Source organism: Caretta caretta, chromosome 11 (assembly GCF_965140235.1).
Source record: "Caretta caretta isolate rCarCar2 chromosome 11, rCarCar1.hap1, whole genome shotgun sequence".
NCBI classification, from domain to species: domain Eukaryota; kingdom Metazoa; phylum Chordata; order Testudines; family Cheloniidae; genus Caretta; species Caretta caretta.
Window position 1 is genome coordinate 62,493,997 of NC_134216.1, and position 26,674 is coordinate 62,520,670.

The 26,674-nt window shown below is 41.9% G+C and overlaps 1 protein-coding gene across 2 annotated transcripts in view; it reads left to right on the forward strand.

Annotated features, from left to right (window-relative positions):
• PARD3B (par-3 family cell polarity regulator beta) overlaps positions 1–26,674 on the forward strand; it is a 608,177-nt gene that overhangs the window by 554,556 nt on the left and 26,947 nt on the right. For both annotated transcript variants that reach the window (XM_048869082.2, XM_048869081.2), the window contains one exon: positions 15,890–15,969. In XM_048869082.2, coding sequence (XP_048725039.1) covers positions 15,890–15,969 — 80 coding nt within the window. The remainder of the gene's footprint in view (positions 1–15,889; positions 15,970–26,674) is intronic.

Genomic DNA, 26,674 nt, shown 5'->3' on the forward strand with positions numbered 1-26,674 from the left:
AATATTCTTTTGAACTAGGGACACAGTTAGAATTTTTAAATTTAAATGTTTGCCTTTTGATTTAAAAATTAAACAGAGCTGGATGAAGGTCTTGAAAGACATAGTAATGAGGGTATCATTGAATTCAGGGGTGGAAAAGACCTGTTAGACCATCCAGGCCATCTCCCTGTATAACACCCTTTCTTCCACTTTGACTAGAAAAGAAAAATGTATCAAGTCAAATGGCTGTTTTTCAAAATGTCCAGTCACTAGAGCTGTGTGAATGGTTAAAATGCTGAAGGTAAAAGTGGTGAGTTTTGAATTTTGGCCTGTGCACAAAACATCAAGAGAGAGATGGGGACAAATTCATTTTTACCTCCTTCAGTTTTTCTCAATTTTCATCTAATAGAAAACAAAAACCAAGTGTGTCTCAGCAGAGGGGAGACCTGCAGGTCAAAGAGCAAATTCCTCTTACCCTGGCTCCTTTTGGCATGCTGAATGGCAACCCTATGTGATTAGAAGTGCTCACAAACAAAAGCAGAGCTTTGAGAAGGGAGCTCAGACAAGCATCTGGAGCAAGCTCTTAAATAGATAATCACAAGAAATGTACTAAGCAGCAAAGCATATAGCACACTATGCTTATTTTCAGCCTTCTGTCCAAAGATCTCAGGGTGCTGAGTAGATATTGGGTGGGCTTTTCAAAAAACACCAGCTGACTTAGGATCACAAGTCTCATTGAAAGTCTAAGGACTCATGCACTGGGTCCCACCCATTAAGTCTCACATCACCCTTGTGAGCGAGGTGAGTATAATTATTATTATTGTCCTGTGTGTCCTACATGTGCCTGTCCTACCCCACCCCAGGTAGTGGCTTTGTATCATTGCCCTCCCTGGTGTAGTTCAGTGGAAGCTGCAGTTTTCCGTCATCAAAGCTATGTTACACTAGATTATAACTCCATTCTAACAAACCACAAGCTGAAAGGACATAGCAGGGAGCTCCAGTAGCTCACCAGGGAATTCATGACCTATCAAATAGGCAAGGTAGAACCCAACAGAGAAGTAGAATGCCATCCAGAGTGCGATCTCCCCAAAAAAGGAGCATGGGAGTTATGGGAAGAGAATTATTATTATTTATATTGTGGTAGGGCCTTGGGACCCCAATCATAGCCCAGGACCCCTTCATGTTTGGCCATGTACAAACACATAGACAGTCCCTGCACCGAGAAGTTTAATGGATTCCCTATGTCAATATATAGATTTTTAGAGGTTTGTTTGTGTACAAAAAATACCCAACCAATGCCAGAAGTGCTCACTGCCCCCCACATTGAACGGCATAGCCCAAATAGTTCCTGGTTAAGTAGATTTCTTAGCCCTAAACTTATGTTGGATTCAGAGAACAGACCGTAAGTCAAGTCAAGTGCGGACAAGGAGGAATGAAACGAAACCCTTCCTGAGCAAAAGAAGTGAGACTACCGTTTGCAAAGTAGTCTCATTCTCAGCATGAAAGAAACCACTTGTCTACTTGTGGCCATACTCTTTTTTAGTACCACCACTTATTTGTAGGTAAATCCGAGAAAGTATTTCCAAATACCCAATTAACAGTCAGTTCATGACAACGCTCGCTGGCACATGACAACTCAGGCCTTGTCATTCCAGCACAAGACCCTCTGCTGTTCTAAGATATTTGTTCACCGGGTTTAATCTATGTGTGCATATTCACATAATTTTTGGTTTGGGGGCAGTTTTCTTCAGAAGAATTGGCAGGTTTGGGAAATTTATTTGCAACCAGCCTATCATTTTTTCTTCTTAGACGTCTCCAGTAAAGTACCATACAGCTATCATAGTTGACAGAGCCATAGCTTACTGTGATTTTATCTGATTAAAATATGACCATGTAGATCATTGTTGCAACCACTGTTATATATTTGCAGCAAATATTGTACAAAGGTGTAGAGTAAGATGTCTATGAAAAGATTATGATTTGCTAGTTATGATTATGCTATCTGTATGCATGTATCATTTTTGTATGTAAAAAGAAAAGGAGTACTAGTGGCACCTTAGAGACTAACCAATTTATTTGAACATAAGCTTTCGTGAGCTACAGCTCACTTCATCGGATGCATATAGCTCACAAAAGCTTATGCTCAAATAAATTAGTTAGTCTCTAAGGTGCCACAAGTACTCCTTTTCTTTCTGCAAATACAGACTAACACAGCTGCTACTCTGAAACCTTTGTATTTAAAGTTATACGTATTGGCTCTATAAACTGCATTTCAAATGTTGGCTCCTGGGGTAACGCCCATGAAGTAATCATAGAATCCTAGAATACCAGGGTTGGAAGAGACCTCAGGAGGTCATCTAGTCCAACCCCCTGCTCAAAGCAGGACCAATCCCCAATTAAATCATCCCAGCCAGGGCTTTGTCAAGCCTGACCTTAAAAACTTCTAAGGAAGGAGATTCCACCACCTCTCTAGGTAACGCATTCCAGTGTTTCACCACCCTCCTAGTGAAAAAGTTTTTCCTAATATCCAACCTAAATCTCCCCCACTGCAACTTGAGACCATTACTCCTTGTTCTGTCATCTGCTACCACTGAGAACAGTCTAGAGCCATCCTCTTTGGAACCCCCTTTCAGGTAGTTGAAAGCAGCTATCAAATCCCCCCTCATTCTTCTCTTCCACAGACTAAACATCCCCAGTTCCCTCAGCCTCTCCTCATAACTCATGTGTTCCAGTCCCCTAATCATTTTTGTTGCCCTCCGTTGGACTCTTTCCAATTTTTCTACATCCTCCTTGTAGTGTGGGACCCAAAACTGGACACAGTACTCCAGATGAGGCCTCACCAGTGTCGAATAGAGGGGAACGATCATGTCCCTCGATCTGCTGGCAATGCCCCTACGTATACATCCCAAAATGCCATTGGCCGCCTTGGCAACAAGGGCACACTGTTGACTCATATCCAGTTTCTCGTCCACTGTAACCCCTAGGTCCTTTTCTGCAGAACTGCTGCCGAGCCATTCGGTCCCTAGTCTCTAGCGGTGCATTAGATTCTTCCGTCCTAAGTGCAGGACTCTGCACTTGTCCTTGTTGAACCTCATCAGATTTCTTTTGACCCAATCCTCCAATTTGTCTAGGGCCCTCTGTAGCCTATCCCTACCCTCCAGCGTATCTACCTCTCCTCCCAGTTTAGTGTCATCTGCAAACTTGCTGAGGGTGCAATCCACACCATCCTCCAGATCATTTATGAAGATATTGAACAAAATCGGCCCCAGGACCAACCCTTGGGGCACTCCACTTGATACTGGCTGCCAACTGAACATGGAGCCATTGATCACTACCCGTTGAGCCCGACAATCTAGCCAGCTTTCTATCCACCTTATAATGAACCAGATATGCCATGTAAGATATCTGCAAAGATGTCATAATTTGCCAGATATGATAATCTGTTTATATGTTTGTATCACCCTTGTATTATGAGTTATAGATATGTATGTATGTCTGTATTTCAAACTTGTGCCATGCTTCTGGGTGACACCTCTAGACAGTTTGGCATCAGCACTGCCTACCCTGTTTGCTGGCCCATTAAGGACCATCAGCTATACAACTGACCCATTGAGAGAAGGCAGATGCACCTTATGACTCAGCAAGGCATGCAGGGAAATGCCTCTGAAGAGAACTCTAAGGCTTCCAAGCCATATGCTGGGCAGTTTGTGTTTGAAACAAAGGAAGCACAGGCCGCATGGCAAGAGACTATAAACGGCAGCTGCATCTTCTCCATTTTGTCTTCAATCCTGCTTCTTACCTCTGGAGGAACTTTGCTACAAACTGAAGCTGTGAACAATGGATTGAATGACCCATCCAAGCTGTGGATGTATTCTAGAGACTTGACCTAAGCCAGCAGTTTATTCCATCACTAATGGAATAAACTGGAGCCAAGAACTTTGCCATTTCTGTATGTAATTGAGTCCTTTAGCCAATTTTAACTCTCACCTTTCCTTCTTTCTTTTCTTTTCTTTTCTTTTCTTTTCTTTTCTTTTCTTTTTATAAATAAACCTTTAGATTTTAGTTAATAAGAATTGGCTGTAGCGTGTATTTGAGTAAAATCTGAACCATTCGTTAACCTGGGAGGTAATGTGTCCGATCCTTTGGGATTGGTAGAACCTTTTCTTTTATATGATGAAATAAGATTTACAGAAATTTTCATCATATTCGATGTGGGTACCTGGATTGAGGCCTGAGGCAGGATCACTTTAAGGGAACTGTGTTGTTTGGACTTCTGAGTAACCAGCAAGGTAATAAAGAAGCTGTTTTATGCTGGCTTGGTGAATCTAAGTGTTGGAATAGCCACCAGCTTTTTGGGGTTTGGCTGCTCCATTGTTTACAGTTTACCCTAATTGAGTGACCACAGCTGGCTGCCCACTAGGACCTCGGTCACACTTACATTTACACATCTTTTTCTTTCATTACACTCACTTCCTCATTGTGGATTGAATTATAGCACATGTAATATGGATCTCTTCACAGTTTTCTTCATCAGATCAAATTCAGATTCCACCTGCCCATGGAAATTAGGAAAATTCTGTGCTCTACTAAAGCAGTATCTTATTCTATCTGTATTCATCTCATGCTAAAGTTTGTGAATTTAAAACCGTGAAAAGTCTAAGTATCTCCATCTTGTGTTTTAATCTCTTCCTCTAGTATGTTGGCATTTTTTTTTATATTAAAAGGTACAGAAGAATCACTATGCCTTTTCTGCAATTGAGTTGTTTTTACAGCAAAACCCCTGTTTGCTACTGGAAATTATTAATGGAGGGAAATAATGCTTGAACAGCAAGATTAATACTAATTATGCAGCAAAGAAGTCTACCTGGCACATGGCAGAGACACGTAGAGATGCTATACAGGATCGGAGGAGTGGTCTATATAATCTGTTTTCTTGTCTCCAACAGTGGCAATTATCATATGCTTAAGAAAAACAAGTATAAGAAATTCTGAAGTGAGAAATTATGGTATAATCTACTAATATGGGAGGTTTCTTCCTAATCCCTTCAGAGATTGACTGATGCCCGGAAGCATGAAGGTTTATATTCTTTCCCGACTTTTAGAGATTTTATTATCTTTACTGTTATAACTCTAGATGTTTTCATTATCCATACAAATTCCAATCCTTTTTTTAAAAAAATCTACTAAATTATTGGCCTCAATTAAACCTTTGTGGCAATGAGTACCTCCGGTTAATTGCTCATTGTTTTAAAAAAGTATTTCCTTGTATCAGTTTTAAATGTGCTACTCTGTCAGTGTGCTTGAGTGCCCCTTCTTGGATTTTGAGAGAATAAATAAATGCTTAATCTGTCTATTGTATACAATTAGGGCTGTCGATTAATCGCAGTTAACTTATTCAATTAACTCAAATATTAATCGTGATTAAAAACATTAATAGCGATTAATCACAGTTTTAATTACATTGTTAAACAATAGAATACCAATTGAAATGTATTAAATATTTTGGATGTTTTTCTACATTTTCATATATATTGTATTCTGTGTTGTAATTGAAATCAAAGTGTATATTATTTTTCATTATAAATATTTGCACAGTAACAATGATAAAATAAGTAGTTTTTTTCAATTCACTTCATACAAGTACTGTAGTGCAACCTCTTTGTAGTGAAAGTGTAACTTACAAATGTAGAAATTTTTTTGTTACATAACTGCAGTCAAAAACAAAACAATGTAAAACTTCAGAGCCTACAAGTCCACTCAGTCCTACTTTTTGTTCAGCCAATCACTAAGACAAACAAGTTTGTTTACATTTACAGGAGATAACGCTGCCCTCTTCTTATTTAGAATGTCACCAGAAAGTGAGAACGGGCATTTGCATGGCACTTTTGTAGCAGGCATTGCAAGGTATTTACGTGCCAGATATGCTAAACATTCGTATGCCCCTTCATGCTTCAGCCACCATTCCAGAGGATATGCTTCCATGCTGATGATGCTCGTGTTAAAAAAAAAATGCATTCATTAAATTTGTGACTGAACTCCTTTGGAGGAGAATTGTATGTCCCCTGCTCTGTTTTACCCTCATTCTGCCATATAGTTCATGTTATAGCAGTCTCGGATGATGACCCAGCACATGTTGTTCATTTTAACAACACTTTCACCGCAGATTTGACAAACGCAAAGAAGGTACCAATGTGAGATTTCTAAAGATAGCTACAGCACTTGACCCAAGATTTAAGAATCTGAAGTGCCTTCCAAAATCTGAGAGGGACGAGGTGTGGAGCATGCTTTCAGAAGTCTTAAAAGAGCGACACTCAGATGCAGAAACTACAGAACCCGAACCACCAAAAAAGAAAATCAACCTTCTGCTGGTGGCATCTGACTCAGATAATGAAAATGAACGTGTGTTGGTCCACACTGCTTTGGATTGTTATCGAGCAGAACCCGTCATCAGCATGGACACCCGTCCCCTGGAATAGTGGCTGAAGCATGAAGGGACATACGAATCTTTAGCGCATCTGGCATGTGAATATCTTGCAACACCAGCTACAACAATGCCATGCAAATGCCTGATCTCACTTTCAGATGACATTGTAAACAAGAAGCGGGCAGCATTATCGCCTTCAAATGTAAACAAACTTGTTTGTCTGAGTGATTGGCTGAATAAGAAATAGGACTGAGTGGACATGCAGGCGCTAAAATTTTACATTGTTTTATTTTTAATGTAGTTTTTTGTACATAATTCTACATTTGTAAGTTCAACTTTCATGATAAAGAGATTGCACTACAGTACTTGTATTAGGTGAATTGAAAAATACAATTTCTTTTGGTTTTTTTTACAATGCAAATACTTGTAATAAAAAATAAATATAAAGTGAGCACTGTACACTTTGTATTCTGTGTTGTAATTGAAATCAATATATTTGAAAATGTAGAAAACATCCAAAAATATTTAAATAAATGGTATTCTATTATTAACAGTGTGATTAATCATGATTAATTTTTTAATCACTTGACAGCCCTATATACAATTCATTGTTTATCCTGTCCTCTCAAATGTTCATCTTCTCTCTAAATTTAAACAGTCTTGATCTTTTCAATTCTTCTTCATAGGCTTCTTCATAGGCTGTATTTTAAAGAAGCCTTATTGAGGGCGCAGGAACAAACCATCCCAATGTGCAGAAAGAATAGCAAATATGGCAGGCAACCAGCTTGGCTTAACAGTGAAATCTTCAGTGAGCTTAAACACAGAAAGGAAGCTTCCAAGCAGTGGAAATTAGGTCAGATGACTAGGGAGGAGTATAAAAATATTGCTCGAGCATGCAGGGGTGTAATCAGGAAGGCCAAAGCACAGTTGGAGTTGCAGTTAGCAAGGGATGTGAAGGGTAACAAGAAGGGTTTCTACAGGTATGTTAGCAACAAGAAGGTGGTCAGGGAAAGTGTGGGACCCTGAATGAATGGGGGAGGCAACCTAGTGACAGATGATGTGTAAAAAGCTGAAGTACTCAATGCTTTTTTTTGCCTCAGTCTTCACAGACAAGGTCAGCTCCCACGCTGCTGTCCTGGGCAGCACAGTATGGGGAGGAGGTGAGCAGCCCTCAGTGGTGAAAGAACAGGTTAAGGACTATTCAAAAAAGCTGGACATGCACAAATCCATAGGTCCAGATCTAATGCATCCGAGGGTGCTGAGGGAATTGGCTGATGTGATTGCAGAGCCACTGGCCATTATCTTTGAAAACTCGTGGCAATCAGGGGAGGTCCCGGATGATTGGAAAAAGGCAAATATAGTGCCCATCTTTAAAAAAGGGAAGGAGGAGAGCCCGGAGAACTACAGCCTCACCTCAGTCCCTGGGAAAAACATGAGCAGGTCCTCAAGGAAACCATTTTGAAGCACTTGGAGGAGAGGAAGGTGATCAGGAACAGGCAACATGGATTCACCAAGCGAAAGTCATACCTGACTAACCTGATTGCCTTCTATGATGAGATAACTGGCTCTGTGGATATGGGGAAAGCAGTGGACGATCTTGACTTTAGCAAAGCTTTTGATATGGTCTCCCACAGTAGTCTTGTCAGCAAATTAAAGTAGGGATTGGATGAATGGACTATAAGGTGGATAGAAAGCTGCCTAGATTGTTGGGCTCAACGGGTAGTGATCAACCGTGGTCTAGTTGGCAGCCGGTATCAAGTGGAGTGCCCCAGGGGTTGGTCCTGGGGCCTTTTTTTTCCAACATCTTCATTAATGATCTGGATGATGGGATGGATTGCACCCTCAGCAAGTTCGCAGATGACACTAAACTGCAGGGAGGGGTAGATACACTGGAGGGTAGGGATAGAGTCCCGAGTGACCTAGACAAATTGGAGGATTGGGCCAAAAGAAATCTGATGAGGTTCAACAAGGACAAGTGCAGAGTCCTGGACTTAGGACAGAAGAATCCCATGCACTGCTACAGGCTGGGGACCGACTCGCTAAGCAGCAGTTCTGCAGAAAGGGACCTGGGGATTACAGTGGCCAAGAAGCTGGATATGAGTCAACAGTGTTCCCTTGTTGCCAAGAAGGCCAACAACATATTGGGCTGTATTAATAGGAGCATTGCCAGCAGATTGAGGAAAGCGATTATTCCCCTCTGTTCAGCACTGGTGAGGCCACACCTGGAGTACTGTGTCCAGTTTTGGTCCCCCCAATACAGGAGGGATGTGGACAAATTGGAGAGAGCCCAGTGGAGAGCAACGAAAATGATTAGGCAGCTGGGGCAAATGACTTACGAGGAGAGGCTGAGGGAACTGGGCTTGTTTAGTCTGCAGAAGAGAAGAGTGAGGGGGGATTTGATAGCAACCTTCAACTACCTGAAGGGGGGTTCCAAAGAGGATGGAGCTCAGCTGTTCTCAGTGGTGGCAGATGACAGAACAAGAAGCAATGGTCTCAAGTTGCAGTGGGGGAGGTCTAGGTTGGATATTAGAAAACACTATTTCACTAGGAGGGTGGTGAAGCACTGGAATGGGTTACCTAGGGATGTGGTGGAATCTCCATCCTTAGAGGTTTTTAAGACCCAGCTTGACAAAGCCCTAACTGGGATGATTTAGTTGGTGTTGGTCCTGCTTTGAGCAGGGGGTTGGACTAGATGACCTCCTGAGGTCTCTTCCAACCCTAATCTTCTATGATTCTATGCTTCCAGTAATTTTTCACCATTTCTACTATATTCTATAGGATAATTGAAAGTGAGCACAGTATTCCAGCTAAAGCCATAGCGTTGATTTATTTAATTGTACTATAAAAGTTTCTGCATAATTCTCTATCCTATTCCTTTTGCATTCTAATATTTTGTTTGCTTTTTTTGACCATTTCTATAAATTGAGCAGAGGTCTATAGTGAATTCTCCACAGTGATGGCTAGGTCTTTTTTCTGAGTTAATACAGTTAATTATTTATAGTTAATACTAAGGCAAACAAATACTGTGTTTAAAACTTATTGTGTACCAATGCTTGGACTTGAAGATCAACTTTGTTCTTACTAGTTGGTGCTTGATCTGATAAATTAGTCCTTCTAAAACAAATTTTTAGCCTAACTAATCCCAAAGAGCATAGAGACTGATACAGAACCATGGTTACTGTTCCCAGAACATAGCTAACAATTTAAAGAGGCAGACATTTCCAGTGCAATAACTTTTTCCTTTGTCTTTTCATCACGTCAATATCTTCTTTCAGAAACCATTTTACTTTTGATTCAGTAATATATCATCTTTACTGATGTGTAGACAAATGGGAAAAAGGAAATGAGAAGGGATGGTTGAGTCTTTAATTAAAGACACGGAGTTTGCTCTTTGAGCTTATTGGACAGTTCTACATGGGGTGCAGAGAATCATCATAGACCCCCAGGTTTTTCACAAATGTGAAAGAACATGAAATAAAACAAAAAACTAACCTCACAGCAGCAGCTCCTGTGTGGTGGGGCTGGGCTCTGCTCCAGGTGTTGTGACCTGGTACACGGGGTCACACTGCCACTCTGGTTGCGCCAGCCACCCACCAGGATGGAAGAGTTGCCAGGCCAAACCTGAGCACAATACAGTGATCCCATGCACCAGGTCACACCGCCCAGAGCGGGGAGGCAGGCCCAGCACCACTGCACAGGAGCCACCACTGCACAGTGAGTGTCAGGCAGGCTCATTCTGCAACTGCAGGGCCTCCCGATCACCCCACCTGGGCCTCCCATGATAAAACGAAGTCAAACAAAATTCCCCCCAAATGAAATGAAAAACTATAAAATGAAAAAGGGTTTCACAGGGGTCTACTCATACGCTACGTGGGGCCAAATTTGTGAAATTATATCCACAATTAGTTTCTATGGTAACTGTATCTCAGAGCACAAACACAAACAGAACTGGCAGGAGGCACCTGATTTCATTTTCTCTGTTCAGAAACAATCAGAAGATTGATGTTTCAGGCTGTTCCAATGCACACATCTCTTCTTACGTACTCTTAAGTACTTCTTACTTAGATAGTGACTACATAAGTTCTTCTTGGTAAACACCCAGTAAATTTCATCATTTCTTCTTGCTGTACATTGACTGCTGTTACACTCTAAGGCCATGTCGACACTACGAAATTAGATAGAATTTATAGAAGTCGGTTTTGGAGAAAGCGTTTTTATACAGTCAATTGTGTGTCCCCACACAAATGCTCACAGTGCAACCGTCAACTTCTGGAGCATTGCACTGTGGGTAGCTATCCCACAGTTCCCGCAGTCTCCGCCCGCCCATTTGAATTCTGGGTAGAAATCCCAATGCCTGATGGGGCAAAAACATTGTCGTGGGTGGTTCTGGGTACATATCATCAGGCCCCCCCCTTCTCTCCCTCGCTCCATGAAAGCAACGGCAGACAATCGTTTCATTCCTTTTTTCCTGGGTTACTCGTGCAGATGCCATACCATGGCGAGCATGGAGCCCGCTCAGTTCACCGTCACTGTATGTCTCGTGGTTGCTGGTAGACGCGGTACTGCATTGCTACACAGCATCAGCTCATTGCCTTTTGGCAGCAGACAGTGCAGTATGACTGGTAGCTGTCGTCGCCGTACTCCAGGGTGCTCTTTTAGCCGACCTCGGTGACGTCGGTCAGAGGCACCTGAGCAAACCTGGGAGTGACTCAGCCAGGTCATTTCCCTTTTAAGTTTCGTCTCATGGCGATTCAGTCCTGCCGGCAGTCCAACTGCACCGTCTTCTGCCGAGCACCCAGGAGATGATGATGGCCAGCAGTCATACTGCATCGTCTGCTGCCAGCAAGATGTATAAAGATAGATGAAGTGGATCAAAACAAGAAGTAGACCACATTAGTTTTGTATTCATTTTCTCCTCCCTTCTTCCCTCCCTGTGTGAAATCAACAGCGTGCTAAACCCAGGGTTCTGAGTTCTATCCTTGAGGGGGCCATTCTCTTTCTCCTTGATGCAAAGCCACCCCCTTTGTTGATTTAAAATCCCTGTAAGCCAACCCTGTAAGCCGTGTTGTCAGTCGCCCCTCCCTCCATCAGAGCAATGGCAGACAATCATTTTGCACCCTTTTCCCTGGATTGCTTGAGCAGACGCCATAGCACAGCAAGCTTGGAGCCCATTCAGCTCACCGCAGCAGTTATGACCATTGTAAACCCCTCGCGCATTATCATGCAGTTTATGCAAACCAGCACCTGAAAAACCAGGCAAGGAGGCGAGGGAAGTGCGGTGATGAGGACATGAACACAGATTTCTCTAAAACCGCAAGGGGTACTTTTCAATGGTGGTGCAAGCACTGGTGGATCACAAGGGACGTTTCACCAACAACAACGTGGGATGGCTGGGAAAGGTTCATGATGCTCACGTCTTCAGGAACTCTGGTGTGTTTAAACGGCTGCAGGAAGGGATTTACTTCCCAGATCAGAAAATAACTTGGGGATGTTGAAATGCCTATAGTTATCCGTGGGGACCCAGCCTGCCCCTTAATGCCCTGGCTCATGAAGCCCTACACAGGCACCCTGGACAGTAGTAAGGAGCTGTTCAACTATAGGCTGAGCAAGTGCAGAATGGTGGTAGAGTGTGCATTTGGACCTTTAAAGGGTCGCTGGTGCACTTTACTGACTCGCTCAGACATCAGCGAAACCAATATTCCCATTGTTATTGCTGCTTGCTGTTTGCTCCACAGTCTCTGTGAGGGGATGTTTATGGCGGGGTGGGAGGATGAAGCAAATTGCCTGGCCGCTGAATACGTGCAGCCAGACACCAGGGCTGTTAGAAGAGCACAGCAGGAAGCACTGCACATCAGAGAAGCTTTGAAAACCAGTTTCATGACTGGCCAGGGTACTGTGTGACACTTCTGCCATAGTCTTTCAGCTTCTGCAACCTTCATAACAGCAGCGCTGTTCTCTTCCATACCAAGCAAAGCACGTTGAGTTGGCCATTTAGTGCTGCAGTTTTCCTGTTAACGTGCCGCAGCAGAAACCAAACTAACCACCCCCGCATCCAATTCTCTGGGATGATCACTTTACCCCTCCCCCCACCACATGGCTGGTATCAGGGAAGATCCCTGCTAGCCAAATGTGAACAGCTCAGCGCCATTGCCCGCCCTACACCCCACCGCGTGGCTAACTGCGGGGAGGATTTCTTTTCAGCCACAGGCAAACAGCCCAGCAGGAACGGCCACCTCTAAATGTCCCCTTAATTAAATTCCCCTATTTCAACCAGGTTACCATGAACGATATCACTCTCCTGAGGATAACACAGATAAAGAACGGATGTTGCTTGAATGCCAGCAAACACCAGAACCATACGCTGCCAGGTTTTGTCATGCAATGATACCAGATTACTTGCTGCTAGCATAGCATGGTAAAGTGTCCTACCATGGAGGACGGAATAAGGCTTTCTCCCCAGAAACCTTCTGCAAAGGCTTTTCGAGTACCTCCAGGAGAGCTTCATGGAGATGTCCCTGGAGGATTTCCGCTACAGACTTTTCCAGTAGCTGTACTGGCCACGAATGCATCCCAAGTGCTCAGGGCTACTTAATCATTAAAATACGCTTGCTTTTATAACATGTATTGTATTTAAAAAGGTACACTCACCAAGGGTCCTTTCTGCGGCTTCATTGGATTGGGAGGGTATTTCAGTCAGGGTGATAAAACGATCCTGGCTGTCGGGGAGAATGGTGTGCTGTGTGCTCTCAAGCTCGTCCTCTTCCTCCTCATCTTCCCCGTCCGCAAAATCCTCAGGCATGGCGGAGAGTACCCCATCATCGGAGTCCACGGACAGGAGTGTGGTAGTGGTGGCAGCCCCCCCTAGAATTGCATGCAGCTCAGCGTAGAAGCAGCATGTCTGGGGCTCTGTCCCGGAGCGTCGGTTTGATTCTTTGGTTTTCTGGTATGCTTGTCTGAGCTCCTTAAGTTTCATGCGGCACTGTGTTGCGTCCCTGATGTAGCCTCTGTCCCTCATGGCTTTGGAGATTTTTTGAAATGTTTTGGCATTTCATCTTTTGGAACGTAGTTCCGATAGCATGGATTCCTCTCCCCATACAACAGTCAGATCCTGTACCTCCAGTTCGGTCCATGTTGGAGCTCTTTTTCGATTCTGGGACTGCATGGTCACCTGTGCTGATGAGCTCGGCTGGCCAAACAGGCAATGTGATTCAAAAGTTCCCGGGGCTTTTCCTGTACACCTGGCCAGTGCATCCGAGTTCAGAGTGCTGTCCAGAGCGGTCACAGTGGTGCACTGTGGGATAGCTCCCGGAGGCCAATACCTTCGAATTGTGTCCACATTAACCCTAATTTGAAACGGCGTTGTTGATATCAGTACTAATCCCCTCGTTGCGGAGGAGTACAGAAATCAGTTTTTAGAGCCCTTTATGTCGGAAAAAATGGCTCCGTTGTGTGGACGGGTGCAGGGTTAATTCGATTTAACACTGCTAAATCTGACATAAACTCGTAGTGTAGATCAGGCCTTAGTAGGCTTAAAAGTAATCACCAGGAAATTTGCATTCTGGCTTAGAATTTGCAATTAACTACCTGTGTGTATCATTTATCCTGTATCCTCTATCATGCATCACGCAGGTAGACCGTGTTTTACATGATTTTTGTGCTCAGTAAACAAAAGCTTAAATCTGTTTTCTTTTCTTTGCTTTTCCGCAAAAAATAGCAAAAAGTTCTGGGATTGTCTATCACCTGAGTACCCATCTATTTAAGGAAAATTACCAAACCGCTCAAATTAGAAGTGTGAGAACAGCTGAAGTGACTGTGAATTTTTGTACTTACTTTCTGTGTAAAGCGTGTGTCACTTTTACTGGTGGAAAAATGAACAAAATAATCTGTTTGGCCTTCTACTCTCCTTATGAAATCTAGGACAGTGATATTTTTTTCCCTAAGTGAGGCACTATTAAAGTAGGTTTATTTCAAATCAGAGATGATTATTTTCTGGTACTCATCAACCCCTTAAGGTCCCCTTACCATTTTGATTCAAATCAAGAGGCATTAGCCACGGGCCCCTCCAGAATAGGTTGTTCATTTAGCAAAATACTGGATTATTACTAATATTAGCTCCAGAATATTAGGAGGCAGACTTGGCATAATGCTACTAGTCTAGAATAATTCCTGAAACTCTCTCTGCCTAGCAACTTAATCTGATAATACATCTGTTTACACTGGACTTGTTTTTTGTTATGGATCTCTCTAAGAGATATTGTACATGAAAACATTATATACAGGGGAATAAGCCTAATTACAACTCACTGCACAAACTTTCCATCACGACAGGTTTTAAATCTCTTTAGTGAAACTGACGTATTGTGCATAAATGACAAGATTGACAGAAGGGTGCTCTCTAACCTGTAGAATGTGAAAAACATGTTACTTTTAGTTTGTGTTTCCTCTTTTTATAATCAGACATTTACAGAAAGCCGAGTGTGATTTATTCTTTTCTTCTTAATGAATTGTTAAGAAGTGTTTGAAAAGGCATTAAATCTTCCCTTCTGCCATTAATCTGTAAAGGGGGAAGGGGATTTTTAATGGCCTCACAGTATATTGCTTTATAAAACTGCTGATTCTAGCAGTGCCAGAATAGGACTACATACTAATGTAGGAAACACTGAGTGCAGTCAGTGAGCCTTCTGCATTTATGGAGGAAAAGACTAATAGCTCCATTTTAACAAGGCTCTTAACACTTGGGCCATCAGCAGGCATTGAGAGAGTGAAATTGAGAGAACTCCTATAAGCTAAAAGCGTCTAAGTTCAGCATTCTTACCTCAGTTTGAGTCTTCCTGATAGGATTTCACATCCAGCCAACCACAGCTGCCATCTTGAAAACAAACCAAGTAGCGAGCTGATGTTTTCCCTGAGCACATTAATGCTTCACTTCTGAAACGACACTAGAACATGATAAATGCACTGACCTCCCTGTTGGATATTCAGCTTTACAACAGTGTTAGGGAAAGCTTCTGGATTTGTGTTATGAATGAAAGCAAAGGTTGTTTATATCGCATTTTTTACTGTAGAAAAATTGACAACAGATGATAAACAGATCTGGAACTAGTATGTAAACTCATTCTTTCCTTTGAATGATGTGTGCATTACTCGGCAATATTAAAATGCTTTTATTTAATCAGGTTTATCTCCTGATTTTGCTGAATTACAGGTGGGAGACTAACCTAAAAAGTTTACAGTATCCCTGCTGGCCTACTGCCAAGGGAACCGCACTGAGGACCTGTTCTAAACAGTCCTTTGATATGGAACCCTTTCTTGTTAGTAGTGATAAGATTAAGTATGGGATTTGTGGATTCTCTGAGCCCTTGCCTTTCTTTTGTTGATTTTGGCACCCTGCAGCATCATTTGTTCTCTGATTATCATTTTGAGATTCATTGTCAGTAACTGGTGTGTATAATTGATCTTCATCTCTAATTACTCTTCTCTCCACAGGTGTCTGGAAAAGGTCCAGATGGGAGTTCACACAATCTCCGCTTTGAAGGGATGGAAAGGCAATATGCATCCTTACCCAGGTACATCACTGAGGCTTCCTCGTGCACTGATTCTATCTGCTTAGAACAGCCGTCTGGCTCTGAAATGAGAGATTATGTTGCAGTTTTGTCTCGCTGCCTTCTGCTGATGATTTAGTGCCATCTTTATAACTGTATTAATAATTTAGACAGTTGATTTTTAAAAAAATAAAGTCGTTCTCATTGAACATGTCAGCAAGAGTCATGATCCACAGGGAAAGAACATGACAATGAGGAAGCTTAGTGTGCTAGAGTTATAGCGGGTCTTAGCAGGGCATAACTGTGACAAAGTTTATAGTGCTAAAATCATAACTGGCAATGACAGAGCATTGCTGTGAGGCATCTGCACTGCAGCCGTGACAGCTCCTACAGCACCACCATTGCTGGAAGGAAAATTTGACTAACAATCCTGTTCCAATATGGTAACTATATACTGTAACTCAACTCCACTGGAAATGAGAGAGAATTCTTGGAGGTTTTGGGGGTTTTTTATGAATAACTTTAGTCTGGAATCAGCAGGGCGTGACAAAGAGGAAACCTTTCAAAGATTACAATCCAGGTTCTCTGAGAGTTCTAATAGCAGAGTGTGAGAATTAGCAAGCTAGAAAAAGAAATGAAGAAAGGTTAGAGCAGTGGGGAGAAAATTAAAATAGAGAATATTTACCCTCCAAGCATGCTAAGCAAGAAAGTGGATCTTAGGTGGAGATGTGGAGGAGCAAGTTTTCCTAAATGAGGGTGAGACAATCAACTGGTGCCACGTTTCCTGAGGACCCCAAAGGGCATGGCACATCAGTGCTGGTATCTGTGGGAAATAAATGAGCGTGCATTGTAGCTACATCTTTTCTTCTATTTTTTCCATTTGACTGTTTGTTTCTAAATCTGTTGTTGCAAAGGCTTAATGTAATATGACATACCACTATGAACTAGAATATAGAGGTTTCAGAGTAGCAGCCGTGTTAGTCTGTATTCGCAAAAAGAAGAGGCGTGCTTGTGGCACCTTAGAGACTAACCAATTTATTTGAGCATAAGCTTTTGTGAGCTACAGCTCACTTCGTCGAATGCATCCGATGAAGTGAGCTGTAGCTCACGAAAGCTTTTGCTCAAGTAAATTTGTTAGTCTCTAGAATATAGAGAATATCTCAATGCTTGAAAATAATTAGATCTCTTTTCAAAAAGCTGTTTCACAAACTTCAGCATTGTTGGACTTAAGTAAGTACTTTTTAATGTGTGTTGTGTTGTTTAAACCACAGAATGCACCTGTGGTTCAATGACTGCCTATTATTGATTTGTGTTGGTGGTTGTTTGCAGTGGTGGTCTAGTGACATTGGTCCCGGGATATTAGCGAGATAAGGTGGGTGAGGTAATATCTTTTATTGGACCAACTTCTGTTGGTGGAGGAACATGCTTTCAAGTTCCACAAAGCCTCAAAGGACCTGAAGAAAAGTTCTCTGAAGCTTGAAAGTGTCTCTCTTTCGTCAACAGAAGCTGCTCTAATAGAAGTCTCACCCACTTATCTCTCATATACTGGGACCAACACCGTGGCAGCAACACTGCTTAATAGCCTGCTGTTTGATTCTTAGCAATGGTTTTTATAATTTTTTCTGTTCTCATCCATATATATGTCCAACCCTTTTTTCTGAATCCTACTAAGTTCTTGTCCTCAGTTATACCTTTTAGCAGCAAGTTCCACAGGTTAAGTATATGTAGAGTATTAAAAAAAATTCACCTTTTTAAATCTTACTGCCTTTCATTTTATTGATCAGCCACTTGTTCTTGAATCACAAGAAAAACTTGAACAGCAATGCCCAATATACCTTCTCTGTCCCATTCATTGTTTTGCCTTCCTCTTTCATGTCCTCTCTTATTCATCTGCTCTCCAAACTAAACAATCCTATTCTTTTCAATCTCTGTAAATATGGTAGTCTTCCTATGCCTCTAATCACTTTAATTACCTGTCTCTGAATTCCCTCTTATTTCAGCTCTATCTTTTTTTGAGCTAGGATGACCAGAACTGATCACAGTGTTCCAGATATGAGCAAACCATTCTTCTATATGACATTAAATGTTTTCACTGCTATTTTCCATCCTGTTCTTTTTGCATCCTGTGTCTTGTTTGCTTTTGTGAGGGCAGCAACATCCTTAGTAGGCAATTCCTGTGAGCTATTCACAATGACACCCAATTGTTTTTTCCTGAGTACTTCCATCTGACTCAACCCATTAATCTCCCCATGTTCTTCTCAAAACCTCAATTTTAGCTAGTGGAAACTGGACTCCATACCCTAAATCTCGACAGGGGTTTGAGGGTTTAGCTGGATAGGACGGGGAATTTAGGAAGTTATCAAGACTTTCTATGGCTTTTGGGGATCAGTGTAAAGAGGAGGTCACTTCTGCTCAGTGCCTGTCTAAGAAGATTAGGCTGTACCATGAGTCACACTGTACTTTAGTAGGGGTGTCAGTACCTCATGGTCTTAGCACCCACACTGCCAGGGTTCATGCAATATCAGTAGTTTGCCTCCATAATGCTTCCATCATGGAGAGAGCAGAGCATTGGAGTGATGTGCTCTCGACTGCATGTGTTGTTCAACAGACGGGCTGCTGTGTTCTGAACCAATTGCAAAGAGCTCTTGTAAGTTTACTTCTCTGAAAGCACCATAGTAATCAAGGCCAGAGATCATAAATGAGTGGGTCACTGGGCAAAGTCTGAATCCAGCAGAAGAGGCTGCAGTCTTCCTGGCAGCCACTAATGGAAATGAGGATTATTTTGCAGAGCTGGCCGTTTGAATATCCGGAAGTACAGAGGAGTCCAGGTGAAAACCAAGGCCGAGAACTCTGGAAATCTGCCTTCAGATTGTTAATAACCTATTTTACATGGAAAGCACTCAGCTACGAGGAGGAATGGGCAGCAGTACAAAACCTTAAGATAGATCGATGTCCTTATCGAGGTGGCATGTTCTTCAATGTATTTCCCTCTCCCCACCAGTATCCCCTCCTTTTTTCCAGGGCTCAGCTTTATTCACCTGCTACTCATCCAGGTGTTGAATTCAGTCAAGCCATTGGACACCTGTGGGAGGGTGCTGTTTCCGTCTGATCTGGATGTGATGTATAGCTGAATGTCATCTGCACACTGCTGGCATTTTATTCTGTGCTGTTCTTATTCTCTATTAGAGCTCTCGCTCAGCTGCCCATCACTGACTGCAGCCTGATTGGCCTGTCCCTAGCATTATGCAATCGTCTTGAGTTTTCCCAAAGCTCGTCATGGGAAAATGCATCCAATGAAGTGAGCTGTAGCTCACGAAAGCTTATGCTCAAATAAATTGGTTAGTCTCTAAGGTGCCACAAGTCCTCCTTTTCTTTTTGCGGATATAGACTAACACGGCTGCTACTTTGAAACCTGTCATGGGCAGTGTGATCAAACTGGGCATCTTGAACATTCTGGGAAATTTGTAAAAAATGTGGGCAGTCTGATCTAACGGTAAATTATCAAAATCCTTCTCACCTTCCTTTTATCAGCCAATCAGTGTAAAAAAGGTGTAATTGTGTGTTAACAGCTGGCTTTTAGGGCTAGAAAGGGGTGGCGGAATGGGGTTGCAGAGACCATTTCCTAACAAATTAAGCACATTTCTAATCTTACATCGTTTTATAAAAGTAAGTCTCTGTCACCAGCATGTGGGACTTACCTAAATTCACCAAGCAGACAAGTAAAGCTTCAAAAGTTCCAGGGAAGAGGGGAGAACACTTCTGCAAGAGGAAGGAAAGCATCCGGGCTTGGGCTGTGGCTGATTTCTCTTGGGGAAAAAAATCAGCACAATAGCTGGAATAATTAGATGCCCTTGCAATAAAACTGTTACTGCTACCTGGCAACAAGCAGGAGCCATGTTGGAGGGCATGAGAGATTGGAATGAACGAATGAATAGAGAGCTTTGGCATCCCTCTGAAATGGACACGAGAGAACTAGGGTTACCATCACATTATTTTGAAAAATATGCCGTACGTTCCCAGGGCACCCATTCAACTCTGAAGGTGTGCGAGGCTACCTACAAAAAGGCATGATTGTCATTGGTAGCATACCCAAGCTCTCCTGCTATATCTTTCATTAAAGTTCAAATCCCAGTTTTAAAACACCCGTGGCACTTTGCCCTGTGGCCTTATGTTTTCATCTCCCTTCCCTCTGGGTGCTGAGAAGTTTAACCAAAGCACAATGGATCAGATTCTTAGCTGGTGTAAATCAATGTAGCTTCACTGGCTCATGACCTCTATTTTAGAGCAGAATTAGAGAAAATGCGGTTCTGTAAGTGTGTTTGCCTTATCAACAAAAGAAGCAAAGAATTTAAAATATATGGAGGTAATCCTCTTCCTGTTGAGCTCAGTGACAAAAACCCTGCTGACTTTGATGGGAGCAGGATCTGTTGTATGTAAGGTTATTTTTTAATTAAAAGTTGAAATACTTCTGTCTGTTAAGAAAAGTAGGCAACAGCCTTAAAAGAAGCTTTAATATGTGGCTAGTTTAATCAGTAGCCAACTGAGTTATGTGGTCAAGTTTTTATCGAAGCTAGTATCAGATTATAGGCTTTATTTGAAAACATCTAGAGAGACGCAAATGTTATCTACTGAGTTATTGGTGTGTTACTATGGCAGGCTAGTGGCAGGTCCCCATCTCATACTGCACTGTGCTATATCATCTCCGGATGGAAGCAAAATGGTAAAGGCAGAACATAAAGCTTTGCAAGAAAGATACAGTTCTTGGCACTCAGCAGCTATGCGATGCCCCAGGGCTAAGGCTGAGTAGTGCTGAATGGTATTATTAAGCAATGTTAAATCTTCAAGGACTTGATTCTTCGGCTCCGCGGGGGACTATTTGGGAAATAGGAGCATGGTTATAGTATGAGGAGCTAGAAAAATATTTTTGTTTGTTTGTCTTCAGTAACCCACCTCTCTCTCTTTCACATTTGAAGTATTTGTTTGGTTAAACCAGTGGACAAATATGCACTTGAAGCTGGTTTAATTGCTCACTGGGTTTTTTTTGCACTTCAATTTCATTGCGGTCTGTCATAACGTAAGCTATAATTTTGCTCATGGCAGCCCCAATTGGAGAAATATTATGTCCTAAGCATGAAGAGTTATTCCTTTCTCCTAATGGATTCGGAAGTAGGCTCTGACTAGTAACTAAGCTGTCAGTCACTAAAACAGACCCAGGGATTGGTGATGCTGTGATATATACCACTAATCTCAGCCCCCTTGCTAGTAAGAAATGCTGATGTCACAAAAAGTCAATGTTTCAGTTCCTCAAGGTTCTTCATATGATTCAAGAACAAGCATTTGAGGCAAAAAGAACATTAAAAAATAACCGTAAAGACTAAAAAATAAATTCAGATTGTATCGATCATTTCCGTGGCCAAGGAGAAGAGGGCTGAGCAGAACGGCACTTTCACAAGTGTGTTTATGTTCAATATAATATGTACCCCAAAGATGGGAAATCTATTGATGTATTAATTAAAGAAGTGGCAGCGCAATGCATTGCCTTTGCCAGGAGACTCATGTCCAGGATCCGCTATGCAACTCGCACTTCCTAGGTCAGTAAATAAAAAGGGTATCATAGATTCCAAGGGCAGACAGGATCATTGTGATCATCTAGTCTGAGCTGCTTAATAACACAGGCCCCTAGAGCCTTACCCAGTAGTTTCTGCATCAAGCTCATAACTTCTGTTTGAGCTGTGCATGGGTGGCCAAACTGTGGATCATGAGTCATGTGCGGCTCTTTACCGTTATGGTGCGGCTCGCTGAGCCACCCCATTGTCCACCCACCAGACTTGGGGTGGGGGGAGCTCAGAACCTCAGCCTTGCAGTGGGGTGGTAGGGTAGGGACTTCTGTCCAGTGGGGAGGGGGGCCTTGGGGCTTGAGCCCCACAGCGTACCAGCCAGGCCTTGGGGCTTCAGCAAGAGTGGGGCTAAACCCCCGAGCTCTGGCAGGTGTGCCCCAGCTCTGGAACTTCTGAAGATTGTCGTATGCAGCTCAGAGGGTCAGTAAGTTTGGTCACCTCTGAGCTATGGAATGTCTTATACAAAGATATTTAGTCTTGATTTTAAGACTTCACTGATGGAGAATCCACCACTTCTCTAGGTAAGTTGTTACACAGGTTATTCACCCTCAGGATTAAAAAATTGTACCTTGTTTCTAGTCCAAATTTATCTAGCTTCAGCTTCCAGTCATTAGATCTTGTGCCTTTTTTGGTTAGATTAAAGAGCTGCCTATTGTCAGAAATCTCTGCTCAGGTAGGTGCTTGTACACTGTGATCACCTCATCTTTTAACCTTCTCGTGGATAAATTAAAGAGGCTGAGCTGCTTCCATTTCTCACTAAAGGCATGAAGACAGCATCGCCAAAGGGGTTGGAGCCTTCCCTGCAGGACAGTTTGTGAGGCAGCATTGACAGTCATGTAGGCAAAAGCCATTTCCCACCATTCTGGGCAAAAGAAGAATTTCCGTAACAGCTGCCCTCATAAAGAAGGCCCTCATAGAGACAGACAAGAAGCGTAGGTTCCTCACCAAGCTCTACTGGCTTCCTCATCAAGTTCACACTAGTTGCCATTATTTCAAGATGGTGAAGTCTGTTTTTGCTGACAAGTCTGCTCTCATTTTACAGCTCCATTGCTTTTCTCTTGGGTACTGCAAATAACTCCCCACCTCGCTTTTCCCTTCATAACCTTCAACTCTCATCTCATCTGCACTTCCGGGCTGCCTTCATCTCCTGGAATTGCCTCTCACTCCCATTGTACAAGGCAACGACCCTCTTTCCATGCGAATAATTCCTTAAAATTCCTTTTTTGAAACTTGCATCAGTATTAAGCTGCTTCAGTAAAAAGGTCACCTGCTAATTAAAAATGGCTATCTTCTTGGTTAGAACGGCCATGTGGCTCATCCAGTGCATTGTTTGTTTGATTTGTATTGTATGTCCCATTTAAACTGTAAACTGCTCTCCTTTGGTATACAGCTAACCAAAAAAACATCACTGTCTCCTATGATATCATTCCTGTGATGTTCTACCTAGTTATCTTCTGACAACTTTCCTAGCACTTAAAACCTATCTGCTCTTCTGTTTTCCTTTGTTTGTATCTTCAGTTAATATCTGCATTATGCACTGCCTTGGAATTTCCATTTGCTTACTGCAGCATTGTTTTTAGCACATGCAAGAGGATGGCAATGATATTACATTCAACAGATGTGTACTCCCAGTAATGCCAGTACTGATCATGGGCCCCACTGCAACTTTAGTAGCAATAACCTGGGACAAAGGAGAGTGCACAGAATAACCCACATGTTGTATGTTTATAAATGTGTCACTCTCGCCAAACTTTTACTAGCAATGAAATAATTTATTAATCCAAGTCCAGACAGATCTTGAGAATTATCAAAGGTCTGTTCCGTCATGGAGGCTGTGTTACTGAGTATATCTTACGCATTTGTACAAAGCTAATCTGTCAACTTCTGATGTTCAGGAGAATATACTTGCCTGTTGCAGTCATCATAGAATTTGAAATGTTCACCTGGAGGCTGAAACAACTCCTTTTTAGCTGCATTTATTTTTTCCCACAAAATTCTGTAGAGAGGTAGGCAACTTTCTCATCTTGGGATAAGCAACAATTAATCTGTATCCCTCCCTCTTCCACTCCCTCTTCCATTACTGACCACTCTATCCTTTATCTAGCTTAGTGATATAGTACTAATGTATTTTGATGTCCATTCTTGTCCTTAAGTCACTGCACTGTAAACTGTTGATTGTCACACAGATTATGTGGTCACACACGTATCTAAACTAGTTAACTTGCCTCAGATCTTAACTTCTTCTTCCACACATGACAAATCTTGAAAAATCAATGAAGTTCATGAACAGTGGAGGATTAAACTCCCTCATCCTTTCAATCAGTTTTCCCAGATAGAAAATATAGTCCCAAGCGCCTCTCCCTATTGTGTCTCCTGCCTATCTGAATGACATCTCTGACTCCACCTCACTCCTAAGGACTACCTACATTACAGAAACATCTATAGCTCAGTGGTTTGTGCATTGGCGTGCTAAACCCAGGGCTGTGAGTTCAATCCTTGAGGGGGCCATTTAGGGATCTGAGCCAAATAATTGGGGATTGGTCCTGCTTTGAGCAGGGGGTTGGACTAGCTGACCTCCTGAGGTCCCTTCCAACTCTGATGTGCTATGATTCTAAGATGGTGGGACAATCCCATAGCCTGTTCTACAATAGGGTAACTCCCATCTACTAAAGAACAGTGTGGGAGAATATCACTGACTTTTGGGGGAAGGGATAGCTCAGTGGTTTGAGCATTGGCCCACTAAACCCAGGGTTGTGAATTCAATCTGTGAGGGGGCCATTTAGGTATATGGGGCAAAAATTGGCAATTGGTCCTGCTTTGAGCAGGGGGTTGGATGACCTCCTGAGTCCCTTCCAATCCTGATATTCTATGAAATGTCAGAGGACTGGTTACATGATTGTCCAACACTTGGTTAAAGTTTGTAGTATGCACTGGGATCTAATAATGGTATAACTGGGCAAAGGTGTGGGATGTATATGCTACAATCACGCAGGGAAATCAGTTTGAGAAGGTCAAGTCCAATATTCTCAGTTGGGGCCAGGATGTGGGGCTGCAGCTCCTCCATGCCACGTGTGCAATCTAGCTACTGAAACCATGTAAACCTTGATCTTCTGGCCCCTTTCTTGGTCCCCTCTCCACATTAACCTATACTGGTCCCGCAGATCTCCCTTATTTCTTATATTATTCTCCAAGCTGTCAATGTTTTTCTTTTTTATTGTCACTCTTCCATCTGCCTCCTATTGCTTTTTGATGGGGGAATCATTGTTCTGCTAAGTTTCTTGACTGTGCTGAAATGTTTTGCTCAATGTGCCACTCTCATTCTGCATACTTCTCTCTTCTGTCCTCATCTTGGCACCATTGTTTCTCAATCAGGGAGCTTGTATTCTATTTGGTGGGCTCATGAAGTCATCCTAATGTGATACTTATCTGATCTCCATTCTGCCTACCTCCTTCTCTGTTACTTTTCTTTTCTGCTGCATCAAATAGCTGTTTTACAATACAAAAGGGAAAAAAAGATTCTGATGATGATGGAACTTCTTGTAAGAATTAAAAAGCTTTCCAAGTCAAGGAAAGGATACTTAACTGTGCTAATTAAATGTGAGTTTACAAAAATAACACTTAATTTTAGATTTTAAAATGTCAATCTGCCTTTGGTAAAAAAAAAGTGCCCAATGATTAGTGGTTCATGGTAATTACAAAACTTAGCCACCCATTGTCTTGAAAAGCCAGGAAAAGAAAACAAACCAGCATCCGCAGAACAAAGGCTGCAACAAGGACCGTAAGGTGCAATGCTGACCCGCTGTTAACTTAATTTAGGCCCAGAATTTAGATCTTGTTAAAAAAAATAAAGTGTAAAAGGGGTGAATGGAGAGGAGGAGATTCCAAAACTTCTTATGAATAGAAATTTTATTTTACGTGTTTTAATTTCAGTGTTGCAAACCCAAGCACAAGAGTGTGTAACATCGGAAATTGAATGTAACGGTGACTAACTAAAAACAAAAGTGAATAGCCTCACTTAATTGTCCAATATCAATCAACCAAAATCAAATATCAGAAATAAACAAGGAGCATTTATAATGGACCATTTCATTTTGTTTATTTTCAGTTTTAATAATCTAAAGTAATGTTAGTAACTAGAGTAATAATTTTAAATATGATTTTTATCTCAACAGTGGCCCTTCTATTGAAAATACAGCAAAATCCTAAAATCTGATATCTTCCCATGCAATGATCTCATTATAAGTGAAATATGTGTAGGGTTTTAGTTGGTTTTAAAGTCCTGACAGGTGCGTTCTGAATCAGTTTTAATGGGAATATTGGACTACTCAAGGACCTCCAGGAAAAAAGTTGCAATAAAACAGCCAAGAGGGAATACATGCAGAGAAAAAAGAGATTGGTCCTCCCTGATAGAGCACTAGCTTAGGAACTGAGCTGATGTGCTCATTTAAAGATTAGCTTAAATCCAAAATCACAGTGGAGTCTAACTATCTAACTTACTGTACTTACCACTGCCAGTAATAAAACTGATTACTACAAAAACTGCCTAAAAGCCAGAGCTATCAAGAAGGTCATTATGCTTCGAGGAGGACAGAGTCTAAATCCTGAATGGAATTTCTCATACCAGTGATAGTTCCATACAGGCCAACCATACAAAGCAGAAAAGTAGAGATTCTCTTATTTCTGCATATTGGTACATTCAGCATTTTATGGTGAAATCGTGACCCAGTATCACACTGATGGCTTCAGTCTTATTTTGAAACACAGAGTCAAACTCCAATCCCCAAAAAGTGCATAGAGATCATAAACAAGTGTATTTATTATCTTAAATAATGAGTGTCTTCAAATCAGGCATAGAAAAGCAGGCAGCAAAGTGGGAAGGTTGGTGTTTATTTTAAACATATCTCACAAAATGGGCTTGCAGCTAAGCAAACATGACTTCTCCAAAACTCTTGTGTAAAAGGAGGCTTTAAAGATTGCAAACAGGATTATAGTTACAAAAATCTTATCGTAGAATTTGAAAGTGAAGAGGGTTTGTTTTTAGGAGTAATTTCAGCTTCCTTAAAAATAGAGTGGAACATGAGTTGAAATTAACAAGATGCTTCCTATCTAAA